Source organism: Carica papaya, chromosome 9 (assembly GCF_054855325.1).
Source record: "Carica papaya isolate Zhongbai chromosome 9, ASM5485532v1, whole genome shotgun sequence".
NCBI lineage: Eukaryota > Viridiplantae > Streptophyta > Magnoliopsida > Brassicales > Caricaceae > Carica > Carica papaya.
Window position 1 is genome coordinate 5,152,190 of NC_142317.1, and position 24,866 is coordinate 5,177,055.

Sequence of the window (24,866 nt, forward strand, 5' to 3'; positions counted from 1 at the left end):
CAAAAAGAATATTCATTGCTATTTTTTAATTGGAAAATAAACTTAACAGTTAAAATAATTAAAGTTAACATCTATGCATAGAACTATGAAGTTGTAAGTTATTACAAAAATTTATTAATTAAGAATTTCAGTTGATAGTAATAAAAGCTTGTGAGAATTAAGATTTAATTATATAAAAAAATTAGGTCGTTCATCATATATTTAGTTTATATCTTTTACTAGATTATTTCACATTAATTTCAGATTTGTTATGTAGTAAATTATGGTTAATTTTTATTAAATTCCATTGAAAACAACATACATTAGCATATAAAATTACGTTAGTTTGTGAATTTATGATGATTTATTACCATGGCCGTGTAGCTTATGACACGAACATATTAACTTAATTGATAGGAAATGTCAATTAATTAATTAATAAGCTTTGTAAATTTATTTTTTAAAAAATATATATATATATATATATATCAGATATTGAAAAAAATAATAACCACAAAAAAGAGAGATTTTTAAGAACTAAGGCCGGTGACCAAAATGATTTATAATCTATACTGTAATTATGATATTTATTATTAGTTTATTGAATTGTGTTACAAGATATATTCGAAAATATTAAAAAAAAAAAATAGATTAATTAGACTTATTGTACTCTTTTAATTATTGTGTTTAAAAGGGAAAAGTAACACGTCAGGGTTAAACCGCACGTGTACGGCCGATAAGTTAGCTGATCTGAAAATTTGACCAAGTTTGAGTGACAGACCCGTCACTTTTATTTCTCATGGCACAGATGCGATGACGCGGGAGAGGTGGTTATTTTGTGTCGTTTTGTTACTTCTCCCGGTTGTCGTTTTGAAAAGAAAGAAAATTACTATTTGAGGTTCTGAAGTTAAAAGGAAACAAGGAGGCCACCCACTATTGCGCTGACTCTGGAGTGAACTCCAACTGGCACCTGCAAACATCCATGTTGGCAAGTGGTTATGGAGTTGGTGGACCCCACTTTTAAGCCAACGGTCCAGATTATAGGGTCTTAAATTGGCATAAGAATTGGTTTGTGAGATTTGTTCAGGATTACAATTTTTTTTTTTTTTTTTTAGTAGGAAATCGTAGCAATTTTATTTTGAGAGTTTGTTTTTTTTCTTCCAATTTTAAAGAAGCTAATATTTGTATTACCAAATTACCCAATTCTCAAAGAAGAGGAAAACACAAAATCACACAAGTAGAACTTAAGATCTATCTTGTCACTATCTAAAAAGTGTTTTTTTTAATAAGCAATTAAATAATTTCTGATGCAAGAAACTTTAATTTGCCTAAAAGATACATTTACGAAACAAAAACAAGAACCATATCCAACACAAGCCGATCAGAACACGAAGACAGATTCCCAAAAAACAGATTTATTGCATATTCATAAAAAAAAAAACTATATGCAGGAGTTTAAATGTCGTCGAATATTTTTATAAAAGAGCAATTTAACATAAAGGGTTGGTTCAGTCCTTGAGTAGTACGCACTAGCACTAGGCTTTTAATCACTGGGGAGTTGAGAGCTCAATTTGTTACATGCTGTCTAATTTCTAATAATAATAATAATAATAATAGAATACAGCTAATTAGATAACAGGACTCCCAGTCTCCCATCAAAAGGACTAGGTGACTCGACTCCAAACTGCGTCCACCCGTCCCCGTCCCCGTCCCCATCCCCGTCCCATTTGACCATTTGCGCTTCCGAGTTTGGAGACCTGCGACCAGCCACGGCCCCGTCCCCAGATACCTCGACGGGACCTCTTCATTTGAAAATCACCAAATGTCTACAATCCCATAACAAGAAAACCATCAACAAGCCATAATTAACCTAAAAATATGTACAGTGATAATTTATATTATGTGGGTTTTGTGGACTCATCTATTTTTTTTTTGTTAGTATATGTAGAATCTTATACTCTTTTACTCTATCACCTTAAAATTTTCTTAATTTCAATTTATTTAGCGTATTTAGAAGCTCATACATGTGCCCTGTAAATGTCAATGTTTATATGCAAAAAAAAAAAAAAAAAAATGCCCAAAAACTGAACTCTCACAAAAAATTTGACAGGATAGGAACTGAATAAGGTCAAACTTAGAGAGCGGAAACCGTACTTTGCTAACAGAGCAAAAAAAAAAGGGTGAAAATGTATTTTTACCAAAGAAAGGTAGGGGCCAGAGGAGAAAAATAAAAGGTACGTTACCTCTGTATCCAGTTTCCTTTGTTCAGAGAACCTTAATCTCCCTTTCTTTGACTCGCAATTCAGAGAAGAATTACAAGAAAGTGAATCAAAGAAGTCATCTTTAACATAAACAGCCTGCACAAAATGGGAAACAGTAGCCTCCTATAAGAAAAGGAAATTGCAGGTAATTTTTTTTTAAAAAAAAAGCTTAAATCAAATTACCAAGAAATACTTGAGATTTGAGCATTATGACATCTGAACTATTTTGTTTTTTCTAACAAAATGAACAATAAATAAATCCCTGCGTAATAAACAGATTTATTGATTTCATTTCTGTGTAATTTCTTAAGAGCAGTTAACCAATAGTTTAATATTTGTGACGGGTAGAATAATAAAAGACAGCAACATAATAAACAATTTTACTTAAAAAAACCACAAAATGGGAATTTTTGTTCGTATAGAAATGAATAAATGACACTTATATTGAAAAAATAATAGAACCAATTGTATTCAAACCTAAATATCAAGGATCAGTACCTAATTTTATTGGGAATAAAAAAACTAACAATCTGTTTCATTATAATCATCAGAATCCTTACCTTTGTCTCAACTTTTAGCTGTTCAGCTGCATCTTCATGTTGTATACCTCCTCCTTCACTGTCACTTGGACTTTGTTGGTCTTTCAGATGAGTTTTCATACTTTTACCAAGCTCACCCCATACTTCATCCTTATTGAATTTTTCATTCATTGCCACAAAATCAAAATCCTCAGTAAATTTTGCCGGTGATGATGAAATCTGAAAAGCAAACAAAAAGTGACAGAGAAATATCAGTACTACTTATTCCAAAGAAAAAAAAGGAAATATCATTAGTTACAAAACTGCAATATCGAGGGGTGAATGCATTAACACTCAATTATCTATCTCAATAATCATCACACAAGAAAAATAATAGGAAGATTGAAAGTGATATCCCTGCATGGATATTATCTTCCTTTGGCCATTTTCGCATCTCTCTCTTATCCAATATTATCCATATCGGCCGGTGGGCTCTCACCAATCCCTAAATCCCCGTCCATGGTTAAACAGAGTTTTGAATCTAGGCCAATGCGTGGTGCTGAAGAATGATGATTATCTAAACCTTAAAGGAAAACTTCCACTGAAGAAGCAAGCTTTCTAATTTGATATCTAAGTGTATTATTTCCTCCGAGTAAAAAGAACTATTACTATTTTTCTTGGTGAGGCGAGGGCCAGCAGCCAAGGGACTCTTTGGCATATCAGCAACAAGTCCAACCATTGAGAGAACTATAAATTCCTTGGAGAAAGAGAGAGAGAGAGCATTTTGTTACCATATCTGCTCTTCCTCGTCCATGGCCCTGATTTCTGTAATGCTGGTACGGTGCAGCTCCACTAATCTGGTAAAAATAGAAAATCATAAACAATAAAATGCTTTTGGTTTCTATCAAATATTGTTTCTTTTTTGTCTCTAAACTTACCAATCTTTTTGCTCCTCGCACATGGCCTTTATTGCCAGGCTGAGTATGCAGACGGGCTCCATGTTGCTGGAAAGAACGTGAAGATTAACACAAAACGCACACAGGAGAACACGCAATCCATACATATGCATTAGCGGATGTAAAGTGAATACAAGAAGTTCTTTAAGCCCCAAAGAACTTAAACAATTACCATATTTACTCTTCCACGCATATGTATTCTATCACCACGTGCATGATTACCATGGTGATCATGTGAAGCAGCTGCATTTAACTGAAGGGAGAGGGTAAACAAAGTAGAAAAAAAGGCTTACACCAAATTTATGTTAGCACTGAAGCAAATACCTAAATTGAAATACAGATAGATTACCTTATTCATTGATCTGTTCACGTGGCTCTTGCCACTATGATGAGCACGTGATGTAGCATCATTCAACTGGAAGGATAAAGCTCAAAGGATACCATCAAAATCTCAACTAAATGAAATAATACAATATTCCAATTCCGAGAGGCAGAATACAGAAGTGTCATGAGGAAATTGGTTTATACTTGGAATATCTGAACTGATAAAGCATGATCTTGTCAAATATATTCAATATATAAATATAGATATCTAAAAACATGGTTTAAGAAAAATAAAACTAAGTATTTTTGTCAAAAGAAAAACTAAATAAATTAGCTATATGAAAAAAAAAAGGTTCAAATAAGATCAAACAAACAAAAAAAAGGGAAAATCTTAATCACGTTTCCGCTAATCCATTCAACAACTTACAGTATAAGTACATCATATTTTTTTAGAGGGGTATATGTATATCATGTCAATGTTTGCATGGAAACAAGTCTACTTAGTGGAACTTCCCTACCAGCAAAAACATGGAAAAGAAAAGAACAAAATAATGCTTCTTCAATGTCATAAAAATACGAAAATCCAGAACAAAATATAAATAGGAAATCAATTTACAGGAAGGGAGATAAACTGATTAAGATTCTCACCACAAGAACATAGAAAGAAGAAGCATTTTGCAGGCAATGTATACAAGAAAGGAAAACAAGAATGTAACACAAAATTTGAACAAACTTACAACAAAATTATAAAGCAACCAATCAACAAACAAACAATGAAGAATTAAAAAGTTTTAACATCTTCAATGTCAATAATTTTTGAGACCCTATAAGACATGAGAAGAGAAAAAGAAAGCCAGGTTACCCCATTTATCTTCACTTGTTCCTGTCCCGCTTTACGGAGGTGTGTGCTTACTAGAGCTCGGCTTGACTAAGGAAAACACGTAGAGAACATAAAACATAAGTTAGAATCACATTCCCATAATACCTATGTGCTAAGATAATAAATAAAAAAAACAATGCAATTCCTGTAGTTTGTAGTTGTTTACAGATGCTACACCCATAGAAGTAAATGCCCAGAAGACGCCGCATACAAACTACTGTATGACTTTTGGATGAGTGTTCTCTCTTAGACAAACTATTGAATTTGAAATACCAACAATGATAAGTAGAAGAAGAGCTTTGGAATCAAGATCAGTAGCTATGAGATAATTAATCAGAAGACATAGTGCTATTTTTTATTTGCCATGTGAGAGATTACACAAATCAAGTGCAGCATAACCAAGCAGGGCACCACATGCCGAATGCAGAGGACAAGTGGCCATCCACTTTTCGTAATGACACTACAAGGAATGAACTTATAATATGGGTAGTTCTGCACAGATAAGTTCTATTATTTATCACCTCCATATGCTTGTTCAAACAAACGAATAACTTGGCAAGAAATTATAAAAGGAAAAAGAACTTCTTGTGCAAGGTCGAATTAATAGTCAATTTTTTTGAATAATATCCCATCCAGGGAAAATATACTGACTGCTTAAATAAAGACATTGACCATTCTCCTAATTACCTTCCATGTTAATGATATTGAGGTTGAAATTAACAGAATCGGTGTATCTTCATATCTATCTATACTTGATCCTATACTTACTTTTTTTTTTAAATAAAATGTATAAGTATTATATATAAGCACCAAGGGGATGCAATCCATGTACAAAAATATTTACAATTTAATTAGCATATCAATTAGTTCCTCAAGATTCTTCCTATAATACAGCATTTGATTTAAAATCAAAACACCAAGGTTTTAAAACCATCTTTCTCTAATTTTATCAAGCCCCTCCTCCACCCCCTCAAAGATCTTCTCATTCCTTTCCTTCCATACAACCCAAAAAATCGCCAACAGAATAAGCCCCAACTATTTCTTCCTACTGGTAATATCCTTCCAAGCTTACACCTCTTCCTTAACAGAGCCAACCAAAACCCAACTATAACCCAGGATCCCAAAAGCGGTAGACCATAGGCTGTATGAAATGGGGCATCAAAGCAGAATATGGCCGCAAATCTCCTCCAATCTCTTGCGCAGACAACACCAATTAACCAAAGTCTCCCCCTTTTCATTAGCGTATCAATAGTTAATATGCACCCGCAACAGCTTCCCAAGTGAAGAAAACTATCCTTGGAGGGGCATTCACTTTCCAACTATGCTTGTATGGGAATAGTCCTATACCTACTTGATTTCTTCTGTCTAATGTATATATATATATATATATATATACATTTATATGTATATATTTACCAGTTCAATATCTTGCTGTCATTAAGAGGTTTTAAAAGTTAAAACATGGTGCCGAGAAGGGAGAGCTTTCTTTCCTGTATTTCCCTGATTGAGGTATCTCCGTACTTGCACAAAGTTGCTCAAAGGTGAGCTTTTTAATTGTCCTTGTGTATTTAGTAATGACTGATTTATTGCCTATGTGATTAATTGATGGAAACTTGTCCACTCTTCAACATTAATAAGAGGATTAGTTGGAGTTTCAAAACATCCATCAAGCCCAGCATATTCAAATAAAATGTTTCAGATTACCATTTCCAAGTAAAAGAGGAGTTGGCTTTCAGGGCATTCGTTCTCATCAAGACCAAGAATCTATGATGGAGCCGCACCAGAAAAATTTTGCTGGCTCATTAGAGTGAAATATACATCATATAAAAACAGAAGAAAAAGGTAATATTCCACCCATGTGTGGTTCTAGATTATCTAAAAAACTTTCAAAGATGATATGGTACCACTGCAATAACTATTCATAGGACTGCAAAAATAATTTCTGATTGGATTGTTTCATGTCTTGTTACAACAGAGTGCAGTCATCAAATCACCTAGAGAGATCTTTCTTAGTTTTGGTTGTTTCAGGTATTAATCATCTAACAGCATTTCAATCCGAGTTCAAGTCAACCCAGGTTCATGAGCTTAAAGTTTCCAGCCCTTCCAAACTGAAGTTGTTTGGATTCAGCAAGTCATATTCATATCATACTATTGTAACACATTGGAGGTCACAGTCCCAGTTGGGTTCTGGGTGAATCAGATTGTCACCTCCATCTATTGTGATGTGATGATCACTTTGTGCAACAAACCTCACAAATATTTATTTTCCACGGAAATTTCCCAATATTTTCATAAATGAAGCACCAGCAGACCAGAAGGGAATGTACCGTGACAAACATCCCATTGCCTTTGGAATGCCCTTTTACAAGAACAAAAATATGCATACCACAGAGAAAGCCCGAAGACACTGTGTCACGCATATAACAGAAGAAAGGGATACGAGCTAGTCAACTTGTCAAGCAAGTACTATAAATCCTCTTTTGAAGAAAGAGGATGACCATTAAACAACAATAGAATTTCAGGAACCAATGACCTCTAATTTTAGCAAAAAGAGAATAGACTTCTTGAAAAGTCCTTTTAATATCAGGAATCCCTTTTTATTCCTTCATAAATTAATACCATGTTATAAGTATCACAAATCAGAGCACAATTCCAAGCTCGCAAAGCCTTGATCCTTCCTATTTATGCATCAAATCAAAGAACATGAATTGTCAAGAGACAAAAAACCAAGATAAACTATATCGAGTCAACAAATAGAAGTAATAAATGACACTGTTGCACTCACACAGAATCAGGACAAAACATCAGTTATGATTTAGAAAGTTTATAAGCATGACACATGCTTATTAGCAATAGGCTAGCATGTGGAAAGAAAAGGTTAGCAACCACTTGCATAAACCTTTTCCTAGGAGAGGTTAATACTTGGGAATATTAAGCATGACCCTGGACCAGGAGGGTTAAAATATTCCAACATCAACTAACATCTCATGCTTGGAAAAACTATATCAAGTTCCAATTATTACTATCTGCATAAAGTAATAATGATTTTGTACAGTATAATTAGAAACTAACGTTGTACCTTTTTAGTGGATGCTACTGGTAGTGGTAAAACAGCTGGCTTATCATCATCTTTTGCATCCACTGGAAGAGATTCCGATCTTGATGTGTGAACCACCTCTATGTCTTTTTGAGCTGTTTGCAAGGACTGAGAGGAAGAAAGGTTAGCCGGCTCAGACTGCAATAACTGCGATGGGGTCACTAAGGAAGGCATTGACGCCTCAATCTGATTTGAGCTAGTCATTCCAATAATCAAAGGCAAAGAAGTAGGTGTGCTCTGAGAAACTGACGTAGAGCCATTAACTGATTTAATTTTCTCAATAGTTGGAGGTATAGTAATATTTGCATCTGAAGCAGATGTCAATGGAGATGCTAATGGCATGGTAGAACTTAGTTTTCCAGTGGTGAGAACAGTAAGTACATTGTTTGTTGTCTGATGTTGTTGTTCATTAGAAACCAAACTAGAACCACCAATAGGAGGGTTCTGTGACAAAGCTGAAGATGACAATAGAGTTGATGCTAAGTTGACAGAGCCACAAGCATTGAAGGGTGGCATAAAGGGACTAGGGCTTTCAGGGAAGCTTGATGCACTGCTCGTTACAGATGCATGTCTCTCAGGATATGGCATCTGTTGCTGCCCAGAAGGAGACACTACAAGGCCCAGTGGTGGTCGAAGAGAAGACTGTTCTTGCATATGAGACAGATCTGTCGAAGGCTCTTTTAGTTGTTGCCAATAAGTTGGCACAACGTGCTCAGTATTATTGGCATTTGGATGTGATAAACCTTTAGATCCTATGTTACCTACAGGTTGATACTGCAGCTGAGTTCCCTGAAATCTTGAGTTTGGATTTCCTATCTGTGAATTGGAAATAAAATTTGTCACAGACCAAGAACCAGTGGGCAGCAAGTTTGTAGCTGTAGGAGGTGGCTGCAGGTAATTGAACTGCATAAAATGTTATAGCAACCAAAAACAAATAAATAAAATTTAGACTGGTATAAAATAAAAGAAATGTAAGCTTTCATTTTCTAGCATATATACTTGAATAATAGCAGGATCATCGGGTATGGCTGGCGTACTACAAACAGGTGGTGAAGATAAGACCTGCAAATCCTGAGATAACATACACAAAGGTTACTTCTATTTAGTAATAACTTTAGAATGAGATAAAAAAATATTGATAAATAGAATCATCTTTAAAAGATCTGCAAGACTAATTACTGCATTTTAATTTTCTCGTGGAAAGTTGATTCTACAACTTAACAGCTGACAACTTTTATGTTTAAAATAGTAAACCAGATCCAAAACTTCATAGATTTTGTCATAACAATGGCAAAAGGATACTTTAGAGTTTGTTCAAAATCAAACAAAATCCTTGAATCTTCATGTAGCCTTTAGAAAAAGAGTAACAGCAATTATAACTTTTACTTCACTGTACAAGGCTGGCAAACCTAAGATGCCTTTAACTCCACATGGATCAATCTCAGCATCAATCTAATTTTCATGTAGTCAGGCCCAAGATTAACTTACATATACTACATCCAGGAGATATCTTGCAAGTCGAAAAACAAGAAAATCCAAGTTTACAAAGACAAGGAGGAAGGAGTATGATTTGTATTGGAGCAGAGGAAAGCCAGCAGTATCAAAGCAAAAAGACACATTTCATGAGATTTTGAATACATCTCAAACAAGCACTAGCAAAGAGTGGGAGAAGGACAATGGATTTATTCTAAATTTGTTCTAAATGGCCTGCAATGTCGAGATTTTCATTTACGTGCTCCAAAGTGATACAGAAATAAGAAAAACCCAAAAAACCTAGGTAACTTCTTTTGATAAATGCATCTTTTATATCTATACATACTTTGATGTCACTTCCACGAAAGTAGATGTACTCGTAAATTTTTTCACTTGGAGGGATTTGTGGGCCGTCCTTTTTCCGACCTTCAGTTCCAAAAGATCTTACTGCAAAATAAGTAATCAACACATCATGACTAATATCTATATGTACAAAAAGAGTAGGATATCATGCAACATAACACTATCTGTAAACTGCCACAAATAAGCATGCCAGATGAAGATGGTATGGAAGAACAGTTTGACATATACATGCTTGTAGATACAAATATGTACCCAATCGAATGATATAAAATTTCCCTTTTACAAACTATTTCACCTTATTGCAGTAATTGATCATAGTTTAGCTAACAGTCTCAATATCACCGAATTTTCATTTATCATCTGATTTCACCTCCTCAAGCACAGTGGTAATATGAAGGAAAGGGGAAAACAGAACCTCACGCATCAATATTCAAAATCCTAAAGGACAAAATTACTAGAGCAACTTCAAATAATTGACCAGAGTGCAGCTCAGAAGATACAATAACATGGTAAATTTTTTCTAGAATGTAAGGAAACCACGTAGAGACACACATATAATACAATTTCAAAATTTACACAGGAAATTGGCCATCTTTCCCAACATTATACATAACCTATATAGACACCTTGTTTTCTCTATCAGGGAAAAATTTCATGCACTTTATCATCTGTCATCCCTGATTTAAGAACTTAAATCAAACCATCGCAAAAGGCCTAACAACACTGTAAGAACATAACAGAAACGCTGCCAAAAGAATCATCACCATTATGAAACCAACTTGCAGCAACAGAAACACGAAACCAAACAGGAGGAAACAGAGAAAGTCAGATGAAGGAAGGGGAAAACTACACCATTTTTGAGGCCAATGGAGGACTCGTGAGGGTCAATGTGGAAGAGGACGCCCTCGTATCGGATTTCGGACTTGGAAATTATGCTAATAAAACTGCCGATATATGAATCGGCCGACCCCATTTCCGCAGTAGATTTTTGGAAATCTGTTGCAGATATACCGAAATTATATATGTATCTTTCTCTCTTTCAATCTCTCTTGAGAAAAATGGAGAGATCAGCGAGAGAGACAGACCTGAATGTGTTTTTCTTTGTCGTCGGGACAAATTTTCCTTTCTTTTTTTTTTTTTCCTATGAGAAGTGAGAAAATGGATTGATAAAAATTGAAAACTCCATTTATTATTTTTTATTATTTATTTATTTTCTTGTCGAGTCTCGTGCCTCACGGGCACGCTTTTAAATTGCACACGTGTTTGGCAGAGTGTCACTGAAAGAGGAAAAAAAATATATATATATATTATAAAATTTCTGTGAGTTTTATTATAATTAGCAAATTTATTTGTAATAATTCAGTACGTTTCAATTAATTATTTCATTAAAATTATACTTATAAACCTTGTGTGTTATGCATGACACATAATTTAATAAATAATTTTATTTTGATATGATTTAGTTAAATAATTGACTAAATTTTGATTTTAGTAAAATTTTTAATTAACAAGTACTTTGATTTAAATACAAATTTGAAAATATTTAAATAGATATATATATATATATAACAGATTATTATTTTTTTTTTATATTTTGGTGATATATTAATTCTCATTATGTAATTTATGCGTTTCAAAAATCATTTCTAATAATAATATTTTTTAAAATATTATAATAATAAAGTATTATTTTTAAATTATCATTTATAATTTACTTTTTAATTTTAATTTTTTTAATACTCAAAATCTTTGTGTATTTATACTTCAATTTTAAATATGTATAGATATTATATAAAAAATAATAATTTACATATATGAAAAATACAATTACTGATTCTTAAAATATACAAATATATCAAGTTTCTGGAAAAGATTATATAGTATTTTTTTTAATGGGAAAAACGACCAAGTTCATGTTCAACATATAATCAAAACTATCCAACACAATATACTTCTTCAAGCTGATGGCATCCTGAAAATTTGAAATCAATCATCAGATAACATTGGCAAGAACAATTGATATGTTGCCGCGTCTTTGCTGCTCTTCGAATCGAAACCCTAACATTAACATCAATCATCTAACTCAAATTCAAGTGATATTCTCAAGAACAATAAATCTGCTGGCTTCTTTGTGCACTTCGAATCGAAACCCTAACATTAACATCAATCATCAAAATTCAAGTGATCTTGTCAAGATCAATCAATCTGCTGGCTTCTTTGCTCCTCTTTATACTGAGACAATATACCAAAGTAGACAAGAAAAGGCTACTTCTATCATAGAATTCAAATTTCGATCTCAAATTTTTCCGGGCTTCAAGTTTTTGTGCGCTAAACTTAATTACCAAAGGCAAAGCTTATATATCTGTGCATTATGTTAATGAATCACCAGGTTCCACGTATCCTTTTAGTAATAGCCAACACCTCTTATATCGCCAGATGTCCGTTGCTCAGCATCACGGACTTTTTCTGATCCCAGAAACACAATGCGGCCTACAAAAATTTCACGTTGTAATTCTATCAGCACAAAACCTGATAACCCTTTTGTCAACTCTAGGTTGTTGTCATGAACCACAAAACACAATGAGGAGAGAGGATATTGCAAAAAAGAAAAATAAATTGTGGATCATCTGTCAAAAAAATGTGCCTTCAATCTATGATATATTGAGAAAGTAAAATCTTTCTAGTTTCGAAGAAGATAAAGAATCTGAGAGTTGGAGGGAGTTATGCACATACCATCTCGACGAATAGCTATTTCTCTTATTCGTCGAACTAGACCAGTTATAGGATCAGAGAAAATTTTTGTTTCCAAGTTCCCCTCCAAATAAACAATTGACCTGCATTAAACCAATTTTATCAAGAGTTCTTCTCATAATCTAATCGCCAAAAGCAGAGGGGCAGGTGCAACAGCAACAGCAAAATCAGCCCAATAATAATGTTTTTTTTCTTTTGAAAGGAAAACATTCAAAAAGTTAACATTTTTTTTTCTTGTTCAAGCAAATCCACGTCATCTAATAGAACAATCAAACTTTGATATATGAGCAAAATTTAAAAATTCTTCATCATTTAGGCACATTTGGGGAACTCCAGATGACTCAAAATCATTATCACTCATACTGATCATGTTTGAGCAAAGAACACTTATCTCAAAATTTTTGTTCAGTTTGAGCTATAGCATGAACAACAGAAAGTTTTGATTGTGGCACAAGCTCATTGTTGGTGCATATTCCAATCCAGTAGTACCTTTGGGGATCGGGTCTCCTTCCCAACACTAATACATTTTTTCTTTTTTCAGTTGAAGCAAGAAAAGAGTTCTAAAATCCCAAAGAATCTAAGACAAAAGCAATGAATTAGCTTTAACAGTTAACACTGGAACAGATGCAAAACCAACCTGGATGACCAGGCACATTAAAATCAAAGTAGCATCATTTTGTCCTTTTTAAACTCTTAAACTACCAATGAGAGCCCCCCAGCTCTAATCTATCCAAGAGCAGAGAACATACCATAACCTGTCATTAATGGCCTCATCTAACTTCATCATAAATTGGAAACCCTATCTGGGTAGTCCTAATTTCCCAAGCCTCTAAATTGCATCTCAAAATTACCAACTTGTAGATGAAGCCAATGTGTTCTCAGGACACTAAATGATCATTAGCATAAAAAATCAAAAAACAGCCCAGCACCCATACGTAATTACCAATCAAACTACCTTAAAAATTTAAAGGAAACTATCCACTGTAACTCAACATAGAAACCTATATTTCCCAAAGATAAACAGACATAGCCAGTAGAAGTGACAAGTTCATGTAACCTGGCAATTACAAGCCTTGGAATACAAACACTAGAAGGATTCCTATATTTTTATGATACATAACACCTTATATTCTTGAAAATATTTTCTTTCTTAATGCATTTTTAGAGAAAAAAATCGATTTATTAACAAGGCTCCAATGGGTTGCCACCCAAATATATTCCTTCTTAATGTTTTCAAGACTAAAACTACAAAGGTTAAAAAATTGCCTACATTTTATAGTGTATAAAATTGCACTATCGAATCCTTTTCTTTCTTATTGTTTTCAATCGCTACAATCTCATGTTTATTTCCTACATCCATTACAAGATGTTGTGCACATCTATATTCCCTGAACTCTTGACTAATGCACGTCTTAGGAGAGAAGGGTGCTACAGTAAAATGCCTACATGACTATGCATACTCAACAAAAGGAAATTTAATAAAATTTAAGGCTTGCACAGATACCCAGAGACCACACTATTAACGAGTCCAAGTAACAACAATTACCTGGAAAGTCTACAGGCCTACCTATTTATTTTCAGATGGCTCTGTTTCTCAAAGTTTGGTCTGAAGTCAGATAGCTTACGTGTGTTCACCTCAAATACAAGCTGTTTTGGAAAAAACCTAACAATTAAAACTAGCTAAAGCACCATTTATTTCAAGATTTTAAAGTAGTTTCACTAATAAACTCAGCCACACACTTTGTTTGGTATATGTGTATATAAGTACACACACGCTAAACTCACGTTAAAAACACCTTCTCATAAATGATAGAGCATCATGATCATTACCCAGTATGCAACGTACACCTAAGAAAGATTTTTCAGCAGTCACAATAAATTTATAAGTATAAGACACATCACCATACAAATATATACATATATATCCCAAAAAGAAGCTTTAGTAGAGACTCACCCAGGTTGAGCTTGCTTTATGACAAGATTCCCTAGCAATTCCACATAAATGGAAACCCGATGCCACTGAACTGCACATCGGTTTGCATACTCCCTAGGATCTTCATTATCCAATGGCCTTCGGTTGTTCCGGATTCCTCCTGTTCCCACAGAGAAAAGTGTCACCGTCCTCCCACTCTTCAGCTTCTTCTGGACAGGACTCTGCCCTACCTCCCCCATCACTATAGCCTGTAACACAACATTCACCAACCAAAAAAGCTATTGTTACATCAATAAGGTATAAGCATAGACTTCAATCTACATGGTCTCTTAAAACAAACAGAATCCTCATAGCATCTCCGATTCCTTGTTTGAAATGACTCCAGAACTTCATTAAAGAATAATATAGAAATCTACGACCCATGCCGCATGGATACAATCTAATGTTGACCGGAAACTCATATGGGCGACAGCCAAAAAACCTTAAACTGACGAAAAAATTAGAAAGGAGATGAGAATACAGTTAAAATGTCAGTTCATGTACCTTGTAAATGCCCATATCGAGGCCGCTCTCAAGAGGTGCATCATAAACCGCTCTTTGCTCACCGGAGCTTTGAGATGGTGATGATGATGGCGATTGCGAGTCAGGAACAGTATCTCTGTCAGAGTCGAGGCTGGATGCCTCCGAGTCACAGCCTTCTTGGGAGGAGATGCTGCTAGTGCAGAAAGGCATTGACATCTGAGAAACTCTAGGGTTTGAGAGAAGTGAACGATAGAGTCTTCTTGAGAGCATAGATATTGAAGTCGCCATTATTGTGAAAAATGAGAAATTGAAAATGCGAAAGGATTTACAGTGATCTCCAGGGGGGCTTAGCCTTAAACCCTAGTGAGGCCCGGCATTTCTGCGTTGTGTCTATTTTCTTTCTTCTTACTTCCAATGAGAAATGTGTTAACACTCTATTCCAATTTAAAATATATATATATAAATTTATTTTATTCCTTTTTATTTTTATTTTATTGATAAATATATTTAGATTCTAATAATTAATTTTTAAAAAAATAAACTTTTCAACGATGGTATTAATATCTATAAAAAAATAAATTAACTTAAACGACCGTAAATACATTAATAAATTAATTTTTTTATTATTAATAAAATTTAAATTCATAATTTTTAAATTAAATATAAAAATTTTAAATATTACATTAGTGCTTTAATACTTTATGAGAGAATACATATATGTGTGTATTTTTTTCTGTACATTTTCTACACATTATACAAAGTTCAGAATGATTTTTGAAATTTTATTTCGTTACTGATTGAATTTTACAGACATCCACACAATCATTTGGACAAGTTTCAAATTTCCAATATTTAATTTTTTATTAAGAATTAATTCTGTTGACCATGAGATATATTCATTATTTTAATAACCAAAAATTCAACAAATCTATATTTTAATTGCCTAAACTTATTAACTTTTACTTAATCTCTGATACTTGAAAAATAAAATTCTAAAGGGAGTCTGAAAGGTGTCTTCAGCTCTCTTTGAAACAAATTAATAATTCGTGTAAAATCTTCTTAAAAAGTCAGATTTATTTAACTAAAAAATATACAAATTCTCTTACAAAAATTATCAAAATGAACTCATAAAATTGTTCAAGGAATCAAACCAACACATTCTAATTTCTATCAAATGGATTGTTATATTTGTATACAGAATTTTATATGAACACAAAATTGGTCCAATATTAATCTTGCCATTAAAAAAGAAAAAATTTTAATTTCAGTATTAGGGCTTTTTTTTTTATATAAGAAATCAGAAGATGGCCCAAGAATCTGCACCTGGATAATCGCAGGCAATGGCTACCGTATTATTTTTGTGCTTACCTTATCCACAAAATCCCAGCAGAAAAGTTGAGACACAAAAGACTTTCTACCCCGAACAAATAAGAGTAATGAATCGCACAAGCACAACCAAGAAGAAAACTCTTCCGTAGTGATGTTACCAAACCCCAAAATCCTTCAATCTTCCCCACAACTTCACCACCCGACATGCCCGCTGCCACCACTGCTGCCTCCACAGCTTGAAAACACAACCACATCTCAATCTCTCCGGACGCAACGTAAGTTATCACGTCGAGAGCTCACAATTTCAAGTAAATCTTCATTGCTTCTACTGGTTGCTGCTCAAGCCCTTGAGCCATTGAACAAATTCAATGCAAAGGCAGAAGAAAATTTACCCGCAGATAAAAGCAAGGAAGAGACAAGGAGTACTTCTGTTCCTATGTGCACTGACAAGGTACCTACCAAGAAAGCATTCCTTGACATATCGATTGACGGAGAACCTGCTGGTCGTATAATCATCGGGCTCTACGAAAATGAAACACCAGCAGGAGCTGCTAGGTTTAGTAATCTTGTTAGTGGAGCTGCCGGTATTAGCTACAGAAGGAAAGAGTTTGTCAAGATTATGCCAAACTATGTGCAACATGGAGGGGTGAGATCATATGGTGTGGATGCTGAGCTTGCCAGGAGAACAGACAATAACTTGGTGGTTAAAGGCTTGGTGGATGAATGGGAAAAAACGAATAAGTGTCCAGGAACCAAGAACCTGGCTGGGAGCTTAAGCATGATCGTGAGGGATCCTTCAAGACCTCCTCCGAAGTTGAAGCTGGTTGCACGTGAAGGGAAGCTAGAGATTGACCAAGAAGAGGTCGGGATAGGTCCAAATGGGACAGAGTTTGTGATTACCACCAAGGACTCGCCAGAGCTGGATGCTTCGGCTTTGGTGATTGGAAGAGTCTTGGAAGGAATGGAGGTTGCAGTGAGATTAGGACAGGTGAAAACCGTGCAAGAAAACACTAGTTCTCCTTATTTCCGGTGAGTATGATAATTCCTGCCGCCTTTTGAGTTATATTATTCTGCAGTCTGTATATTAAAATGTCAGCCTAAAATAATGTACTTAAGCCAAGAAAGAACAAGCACTTAGATGGTTTTGCCCCAGAGTTCTCATACCTCCAAGCATTTTCTCTACCACAAAATAAATCCTTGAACATCCACTAAGAGCGTTTAAGCACAAATCCAAGAAATGTCTCTGCCAAACACAAATCTCAAATGACAGCCACCATTTGTAGAAATGTTCTATTTTACAGTATAGAAAAAACAGCAAACAATAATGTAATGAAACAAAGAGTAGTTAGAAACATAAACTTACAGGATTAATGGTGAAAATACAATACCCCATCTATTTTGCTGGTATTGGTGGCTTTCTAGTGCTAACCAGATATATAAAAACGTTATTGTTTGATGAGCAGGGTGGCCAAGCTAATAGGAGATAAAAGAGCAGTTGTTGCTGAGAGAGGGTTCAACCGACCTTATTCAAAGGTAGTTGTCACAAATTGCGGCATCGTGGATTAACACCATCCTGTATTTGCAGCTCCTTTGATTTTTGAACAAAGGCAGAAAGATTTCATCAGGGAAAATAGAACTCCCACTGCTTTTTCCTAGAAAATTCATTACAATGTGTATAGCCCCCAAGAAATATGGGGAAGTTTCCAACTTTAAGCACCAGGCAGGCTTTGAATCAGATTTCAGCTTACCTTTACCTTCTCAGTAAATGAGTGGGCTCCTACCATCGCATGCCAATCAATTAGCAGATATGACAATTTACAGATTTCAAAATATGATATAATGGCACAAATATACATCTCTTAGGACACAAGGACTATATTATCGATGAAAAGCAATCCAACCACAGAAATATATTGAGATGGACACATAGCACAAGAATGATTCCACCAAGACTTTAGCTTGATCCTTGGCTGGGCTTCAATTTTTTTGCAGATGGAGACATGAAAAGCCTTCTAACAGATGTAATTGGATCATCAACCTGTCAATAATACCAAGCAAGATGATTCTCCCACTGAACTGACTGAAAAAATTAATCAAAGCTTACATGTATGCAAAAATGGGTCATCCATAGATGTTTAAAGCTACCAGCAAACCAGCTCATAATTGATAGGCACGCACATGGATATCCTTATTCATATTTGAATGAGAAACATCAGTTAAATAATACATGTCTTCTCTAGACATGCAAATAGACCATACCTGATTATCAAAGAACATCCAAACTAACAAGCCATTTAGTGTCTTTTGGAAGAAAATTGGGGATAGATTTTGATAGATTGCTGGAGAAAATTTTGATTCTTAGCTCTCAACTACACAAATACAGATAAGTTTATGCAAAACTGAGGGATAGGTTCAAAGAGATGGATTAGGCTCATTAGGGCAGAATACACCAATCCAATATCTGCTTTATTACGAACGCATAATATGTATTTGAATTGGAGCCCAGAGCATTATTACCATCACCAAGGCTTCACTGATGTAGAAGATAGCAAAACTTTCAAACATACCTTAACAAGAGATGGAGATGATGGAGAACTTGTAGCGGACTCTTTTTTATGCAGTAAAGCCAGTAGTGTCTGTCGCCATCCAGGTACCCTGCTGCCTGTTGATGAAATCCAGGGGCAAAAATGTCTGTGTTGCCTAATTGGATCAAACTCCATTGCTTTGTCTGATGGTAATTGCTTCAGATAATCACCTTGAAGATGGTATAGCACGGTTAATGTCTATCTTACTATTACCAAATCATAAATATCAAGCATATTTAATAGCTTTAACAGAAAAATTTGCAGTGCACTATGCAAGAACGTATTTACCAACAGAAGGCAACATTTGTGCATACACATCTAAGGAGGACAAAACTTGTGCACTGCATATACCTCCAAGATAGACAACTCTTCTGTCAGCCACAGCTTACAGGCAAAGGCAAATGACAAACTAAACGTGAAGGAACTATAGAGAGTAGAAGTGGTATGCCTTGAGTCATGGATTTAAACCTCCAAGCTGGCATAAAACTCAAGAAAGATATGACAAAGAGCTATGATACTTCACTAGAAGTCACAAATTCAAGAACAACTGATTAAGTAAGAAACATATTTCAATTTGATATTGAGGGATCTCTCCAGTAAATCAATCCAAGAACACGATGTTTCTGCAGGCTTCATCACTTTCAAGAAAGCTTTGCAAGCCCATTATCAAATATGATGCACACAATTGTACAAAAATGCAATATTATGTAAAATTCCATTTTTTGAATAAATTATAAATATATGGCATGCAACACTAGTTCATAATCCCTCACTCCAATAACATATATCAGAGAAAGAGAGAGAGAGACCATATTTTCTATACAGAATGAGCTCAAGTAATATGTAAAAACAAATTACTCATGAAGAACATATTTTACAGTCCCTCCTATAAGATAAGGGGTATAAAACTCATTCATTCAACCCTTCAACCAGGTCCAAGAGTCTATTCTAGATAGAACCTCAGTAGCCAAAAAGCTTACAAGCCGCAAAAGTTTACACAAACAAGAAAAAATATAAGTCCAATAGCTATATGTATAATTTTTAATCAGAGAAGACGTAACACTGAGAAACATTGATAAGAATCATGTAGTGATCGATAACTTCACCACCACTAAATCGATGCAGGACGACTAATTGTTAAACTAACTTGTCCGATCAGATAATTTAGATAACAAGATAACTGAGGTGAGGAAAAAAAAAGAAAAAGAAGAGAGATAGAATTGGGACTTACGATGAAGAAATATAAAAAAAAGCATAATAAATCGGATAGGTTAGACAGAACAATAATCTGAGAGACAAACAAAAAGCATAGAACGAAATCCTAGCAAATGAATTCTTAATTCATCATCATCTCTATATTCTTTGTTGATAGCCACTGGCTTTTACATAAGCATGAATTACTAAGAAGGAAATTTTAAAAGAGAAATTTTAAAAATTCAAACTTTTGCATCCATAGTAATGAATGACAAAATCTATGTTATGATTATCAATCCATCTGAGCAACGATCAAGGAGAATAAGACTAGCAAAGCCAAAATTTACCTGCAGAAGAATCCTTGACTTTGCCATTTCCAGGAGTCTGCACCCTCTCTATGATGACTTCCTGGCCGTTATCCGGAGCACGAACACTTTCTAGGACACGAGAATGTGTTTTTCCAGAAGAAATTTCTTTGCTGCACAACATATTCACTTCCCCGATCTCTTGCCTACTGCTATTGTCGGATATAATCACCTCTGATAAGTTATCTTGACCAGTGTTTATATTTGTCATATTAACATCTTGGAATGTGTTGGATGCATCTCCGGCTTGTGAATTACAATTATCTTTTACTACTGACCCAACTAATCCAACATTTTCAGCATTTTCTGGCAACATATCATCCTGACAGGAATCTCTTTCCACATTTTGCCTGATGTCCATTGGATTTTCCATCTGAGAATCATGTCTATCATTTTCAAAGGTTCTCTGGCTGGTGAGATTTGCTTCCCCCAGTGATGTAAAACTGCTATCAATTACTCTCAGATTGTCATCTTTTTCAGTAGCACCATGTTCCTGATAAGATGATTGCTGATTGCCCACAGAATTATTATGCCCCTGATTATCTTTTTCATTTTCTAAGAGGCCCATGTTTTCTGATAGAGCAATTTCTCCACTGATCATGTTTTTAGAATGACTATGATCTTGATTAGTACATATATGATCTCCAAACTCCGCATCATGAGAAAACCTAGCCCTTAAACTCCTGCCAACAACAGGCAAAGAGATCATTGCTTTGAAGTTCTGCTTTGTTGCTGGAGGTCCCCCTGCAATTGTCAATTTTAAATTTGGCAACTGCTCCTTAGCATGCAAGGCAAAATTTTCAATACTACCCCTATAATCACCATGCTTTTCATTGCCCGAATCATGAGCTCTACCATTGTTTTCGTTAATTTCTGTAAATCCCACTACTCTAAACAACTCAAGTGGCAGGGGAGCTGTACGGAACGTCCACAATCCAACACTGGCTCCACAAAGCTTGCAATCTAAAACAACCGACTTGGGATCAGATTCCACTGTGTCACAAGTTTTGGTGTTTTTGTTTGCCTCCAAAACGTTAATGGTATCAGCATTGTGCGCACTGCTGCTCGGGTACTGACCAAGATGAACTGCCAGAGAATTCAAAGTATCAGCATCATTAAGAAGCGGGTTTGATTTATCCTTGCAATCAACAACATAAGGCAGTAAGCGCGGTTCCCAACCACATAGATTTATGAGCTTTTGTGCCTGCAATTTTTCCAATAAAATTACTTTTCAATAATAGAGCAAAAGCACTTAAATTTCTGGACAAGGCATGAACTTGTTAAAAAAGTTAGCAACTGAATACATGTTTATTGTTTTTATGAAACGCGACACAGGAACAATTTTTTGAACTGCAAATTATAGGAACAGAGTTGGCATGAAGTTATTGTTTTAGTGGAGGAAATTAAAACATTTATTCAAAGATAAGGATGGGGTGGGATGGTTTTTATAGCATCAACTGCTAATAGATGATGAGGGTCAACAACTTATGAGTCAAAACACTGCATCAACTATTCAAAGAACTCAGTAAAAATGCTATTAACCAAGACACATTTTCAATGAGAACTCCCTGCTTCACTGTCTCATGGAAAAGAAATCAATCTGCAAGCAAAAAAGGAGAAACCACAATGCAGATGGCATGCAGTTGCAAAAGATTTTTAAACATATACTAATATTTATAATCTAGAGTTTTAAGACAAAAGGCAAACGGCCAACAAAACCTGGTAATACAATTTAGCAGAACTTTCTCCATCCTCATCACCAAGGGATTCTGACTGAGAAATATCAGCTGACAGATTTCCATATTCCAGTGTCATAGAATCTCTGAGAAATTCTTCCAGCTCAGGGCACTTCATGTACTCAATGGCTGAAGAGGAAATCACTGGCAAAGCTAAAAGTTGTAAGAGTGCAGAAGAACGTTCTTTGGACCTATCAACTAACTCTAGAGGAGTTGTAGGAGGAAACTCCACCAGCATTTCATCACATGCATTGTCAATCCATGGGCAAAGTAACTTGTGCCCATTGTCCAGCTTCAAACTAAATACCAGTGCTGCCTTCTCAACTGAGAACATAGAAAATATTTCCCACAATGAATGTCTACTGAAATTTCCGACAGAATTTCTGATAAAACGTGGAAGCTACCGATATAATGATGAAAGAAATATCTTACAATCTTCTGTGCTAGTAACAATACATCACTATATTAAAGGATAAGCATCACCTACCTTGTTGTTGTGTCCAAGACGGTGGAGTAGAAAAAAGGAGACGTGCACCACAAGCTTCACAAGCTATTATATCCATATCCACATTGACCCAACCTCTTCTAGCACAATTTACAGCACTTACAACCTGATAATAATGGAGAAAATTATCATCCATCACTGCCTCATGATTTTCACCAAGTAAAAGAAGAGATACTAACCAAAGAAACCTTATGAAAATGCTTGAAAATCTAAATACTAAAAAACTGACAGATAGAGAAGTTCATGTGCTTCTCTTTGGTTCAATTCAGGTCTCTGAAGTCAGAAAAACAGAAAAAAAATTTTCCGAAATTCTTAATAACTAAATCTAATATCTTGAAAAGTTTAAATAGCCAGTCCTTTGAGTTATTCGTTCTAGAAGCTTTTTCTTTCTACAATCCAATAAGCTTGTGAAAATCAAACTTTTAGTATAAAAAAAGTCATTGATACTACTACGTGTGAGTAAAGCTTTCCTCAGATCATAAAAAGGATGACCAAAATAGCAAATGCCAAAAGCAGCTAAACTGAATCAGTCACTAAATGAGCAAAATATAATCCCTGAAGCCCTATCCTCAGTCCATGATAAGACCCAAACACTTGTATCTCATATATACTTAACAAAAAAATAAAGAATAGATATTTCCAATAAACCTTAGGCTTAGCAAACCATGTCATGGACTTGAATGTGGCCAGTCTCCTCATGAGATCCCCTCTGTCCCAAGGTCTACAAAGGGGAGCCTGTGATGGGTCTGCCAGAGCAGATGAATAACGCAACCCATCCGATATCTCCAGTCTCGTCTTTGGTTCCACTAGTGCCAGCACAGATGAGGTACTGGGACGCTTTTTTCCTCTCGACAATTCTACTCCAGATGAACTATCAAACAGATAAATATAGACAAACTAAACATGTGTAAAACTAAGAAATGAAAATTATTCAAAGCTCAAAGTTACAATATTAAGCTAGTAACTTTTTTGCTTAGGACAATCAGGGTATGAACTAAATCCTATATCCCCAAAACGCTACCTGCAAGCAACCAAACCAGGATGGTAATGGAAAGCAACATACCTTGATGCCAGCTAGTTTAAAAGCAGTGATTAAGCTAGCAAATATCATTTTGATTATTTACATATTAGCCAAAAGCAGCATATAAACTTCTTCTAAAGTTCCACTACACCATTTTCTAACATTTAGTAGACAATTTCACTATACAACATAAGTTGAATGATGCAACAAAATAAAAAAGAAAAAGTGTTAAGTAGAGCATAAGATTTGTAGTTAGAACAAATAAGCATAATGGAAAACATGAAAAAAATGTCTAGACACCACATAATCGGAAAACATTGAAACAATTATACAGAACCAGATCGAGAAGAAGGTAAAGCATCTAAACACAATCAAAAGATGGCCAAACAATGTAAAGAATGGCGATGATCAACAAAATTAACCAAAAAAATTGCAAAATCAAACCAGCGACTCTGTTTGTTTCATCATTAAGCAAACGCCGTATCCAAAAGCAAGAAAACTCACTAATCAAATTATTTCGACTAACACCATGAGTGAACGAAACATATATCCAGTTAACTAAGTCACGCTCAGTTTCTTATTTTCCAAAAAACTAAAATAATCATTTTAAATAAAAGCAAAGCGTCCTGAAACCTTTCCTTCCATTTCTTTCTATTTTCTTAGCCACCAAACCAAAATTTTAACAAGAAATTCATAAAAGAAAAAAGATAAGCAAAGAGAACGGAAAACGGACCTGGAGGAGGAGCCAGGAGTAGATTTGGGAGCCTTAAAGAGCTTGTCCATAATCTGATTGAATCTCTTCTCCGAATTCTGCGCCATTTTTCTTCGAGTTCTTGTTTGCTTTAGTTTTTAGCCTATTAGCTTTTCAAACACTTCGTTCTCTTACCGTTCAGAAGAACAACCCCGTTTGAAGGTCGTTCCGTCAGAGCCCTCGAAAGAGAGAAAGGCTTCTGGTGTTCCATTCGCCGCTAAACCAAAGCAAATAAAACGATGCGTTTAATGCATTTCAGACGGGCGTTTTTTATTTCCTCATAGCGATGCAAGATGGGCCGAGCCGAGTTAACTCAGTCCAAC

At 34.9% G+C, this 24,866-nt stretch overlaps 4 protein-coding genes across 6 annotated transcripts; 1 reads left to right on the forward strand and 3 right to left on the reverse strand.

Annotated features, from left to right (window-relative positions):
* Positions 1 to 1,425: 1,425 nt before the first annotated feature.
* On the reverse strand, positions 1,426 to 11,020 carry LOC110820457 (protein decapping 5-like). Of its 2 annotated transcripts, XM_022049927.2 has the most exons (13): positions 10,937 to 11,020; positions 10,704 to 10,847; positions 9,835 to 9,935; positions 9,015 to 9,086; positions 7,998 to 8,918; positions 4,901 to 4,966; positions 4,064 to 4,129; positions 3,887 to 3,967; positions 3,697 to 3,762; positions 3,550 to 3,615; positions 2,801 to 2,998; positions 2,223 to 2,336; positions 1,426 to 1,805 (listed from the first exon to the last, which is right to left on the reverse strand). In XM_022049927.2, exons 2-13 carry the CDS (start codon positions 10,822 to 10,824, stop codon positions 1,644 to 1,646), a joined length of 2,034 nt encoding a protein of 677 aa, XP_021905619.1. In that variant the 5' UTR covers positions 10,825 to 10,847; positions 10,937 to 11,020; the 3' UTR covers positions 1,426 to 1,643. The 2 variants fall into 2 exon arrangements, with proteins under 2 accessions (XP_021905619.1, XP_021905618.1); XM_022049926.2 differs by having other exon boundaries at positions 10,704 to 11,010.
* A 783-nt stretch (positions 11,021 to 11,803) lies between these two features.
* Positions 11,804 to 15,483, reverse strand: LOC110820318 (Nucleic acid-binding, OB-fold-like protein). 2 transcript variants are annotated; one of them, XM_022049768.2, is made up of 4 exons: positions 15,079 to 15,483; positions 14,557 to 14,783; positions 12,585 to 12,685; positions 11,804 to 12,341 (listed from the first exon to the last, which is right to left on the reverse strand). In XM_022049768.2, exons 1-4 carry the CDS (start codon positions 15,343 to 15,345, stop codon positions 12,256 to 12,258), a joined length of 681 nt encoding a protein of 226 aa, XP_021905460.2. In that variant the 5' UTR covers positions 15,346 to 15,483; the 3' UTR covers positions 11,804 to 12,255. The 2 variants fall into 2 exon arrangements, with proteins under 2 accessions (XP_021905460.2, XP_021905461.1); XM_022049769.2 differs by lacking the exons at positions 11,804 to 12,341; positions 12,585 to 12,685 and adding an exon at positions 12,692 to 13,119.
* Positions 15,484 to 16,537: 1,054 nt separating this feature from the next.
* Positions 16,538 to 18,152, forward strand: LOC110820402 (Cyclophilin-like peptidyl-prolyl cis-trans isomerase family protein). Its single transcript, XM_022049852.2, has 2 exons — positions 16,538 to 17,415; positions 17,850 to 18,152. The coding sequence occupies exons 1-2, from the start codon at positions 16,538 to 16,540 to the stop codon at positions 17,950 to 17,952; spliced, it is 981 nt and encodes a 326-aa protein (XP_021905544.1). The 3' UTR covers positions 17,953 to 18,152.
* A 22-nt stretch (positions 18,153 to 18,174) lies between these two features.
* Positions 18,175 to 24,783, reverse strand: LOC110820401 (C3HC zinc finger-like protein). Its single transcript, XM_022049850.2, has 7 exons — positions 24,526 to 24,783; positions 23,420 to 23,642; positions 22,754 to 22,877; positions 22,250 to 22,590; positions 20,513 to 21,734; positions 18,954 to 19,141; positions 18,175 to 18,424 (listed from the first exon to the last, which is right to left on the reverse strand). Exons 1-7 carry the CDS (start codon positions 24,609 to 24,611, stop codon positions 18,341 to 18,343), a joined length of 2,268 nt encoding a protein of 755 aa, XP_021905542.1. The 5' UTR covers positions 24,612 to 24,783; the 3' UTR covers positions 18,175 to 18,340.
* Between the last annotated feature and the right edge of the window lie 83 nt (positions 24,784 to 24,866).

Bases quoted from the DNA above. Each gene is read 5' to 3' on its own strand.
- LOC110820457 (XM_022049927.2), bottom strand. From the start codon at position 10,824: ATGGGGTCGGCCGATTCATATATCGGCAGTTTTATTAGCATAATTTCC. The intron at 9,936-10,703 runs GTGTAGTTTTCC...CTTATTTTGCAG, and splicing joins CTCCATTGGCCTCAAAAATG to TAAGATCTTTTGGAACTGAA. The intron at 9,087-9,834 runs GTATGTATAGAT...ATGTTATCTCAG, and splicing joins TTCGTGGAAGTGACATCAAA to GATTTGCAGGTCTTATCTTC.
- LOC110820318 (XM_022049768.2), bottom strand. From the start codon at position 15,345: ATGGCGACTTCAATATCTATGCTCTCAAGAAGACTCTATCGTTCACTT. The intron at 14,784-15,078 runs GTACATGAACTG...GTTGTGTTACAG, and splicing joins TCGATATGGGCATTTACAAG to GCTATAGTGATGGGGGAGGT. The intron at 12,342-12,584 runs GTATGTGCATAA...AAATTTTTGTAG, and splicing joins AATAGCTATTCGTCGAGATG to GCCGCATTGTGTTTCTGGGA.
- LOC110820402 (XM_022049852.2), top strand. From the start codon at position 16,538: ATGTTACCAAACCCCAAAATCCTTCAATCTTCCCCACAACTTCACCAC. The intron at 17,416-17,849 runs GTGAGTATGATA...TTTGATGAGCAG, and splicing joins ACTAGTTCTCCTTATTTCCG to GGTGGCCAAGCTAATAGGAG.
- LOC110820401 (XM_022049850.2), bottom strand. From the start codon at position 24,611: ATGGCGCAGAATTCGGAGAAGAGATTCAATCAGATTATGGACAAGCTC. The intron at 23,643-24,525 runs GTCCGTTTTCCG...TCTGTTTGATAG, and splicing joins ACTCCTGGCTCCTCCTCCAG to TTCATCTGGAGTAGAATTGT. The intron at 21,735-22,249 runs GTTTTGTTGGCC...GAAAAATTGCAG, and splicing joins CTGCTAAATTGTATTACCAG to GCACAAAAGCTCATAAATCT.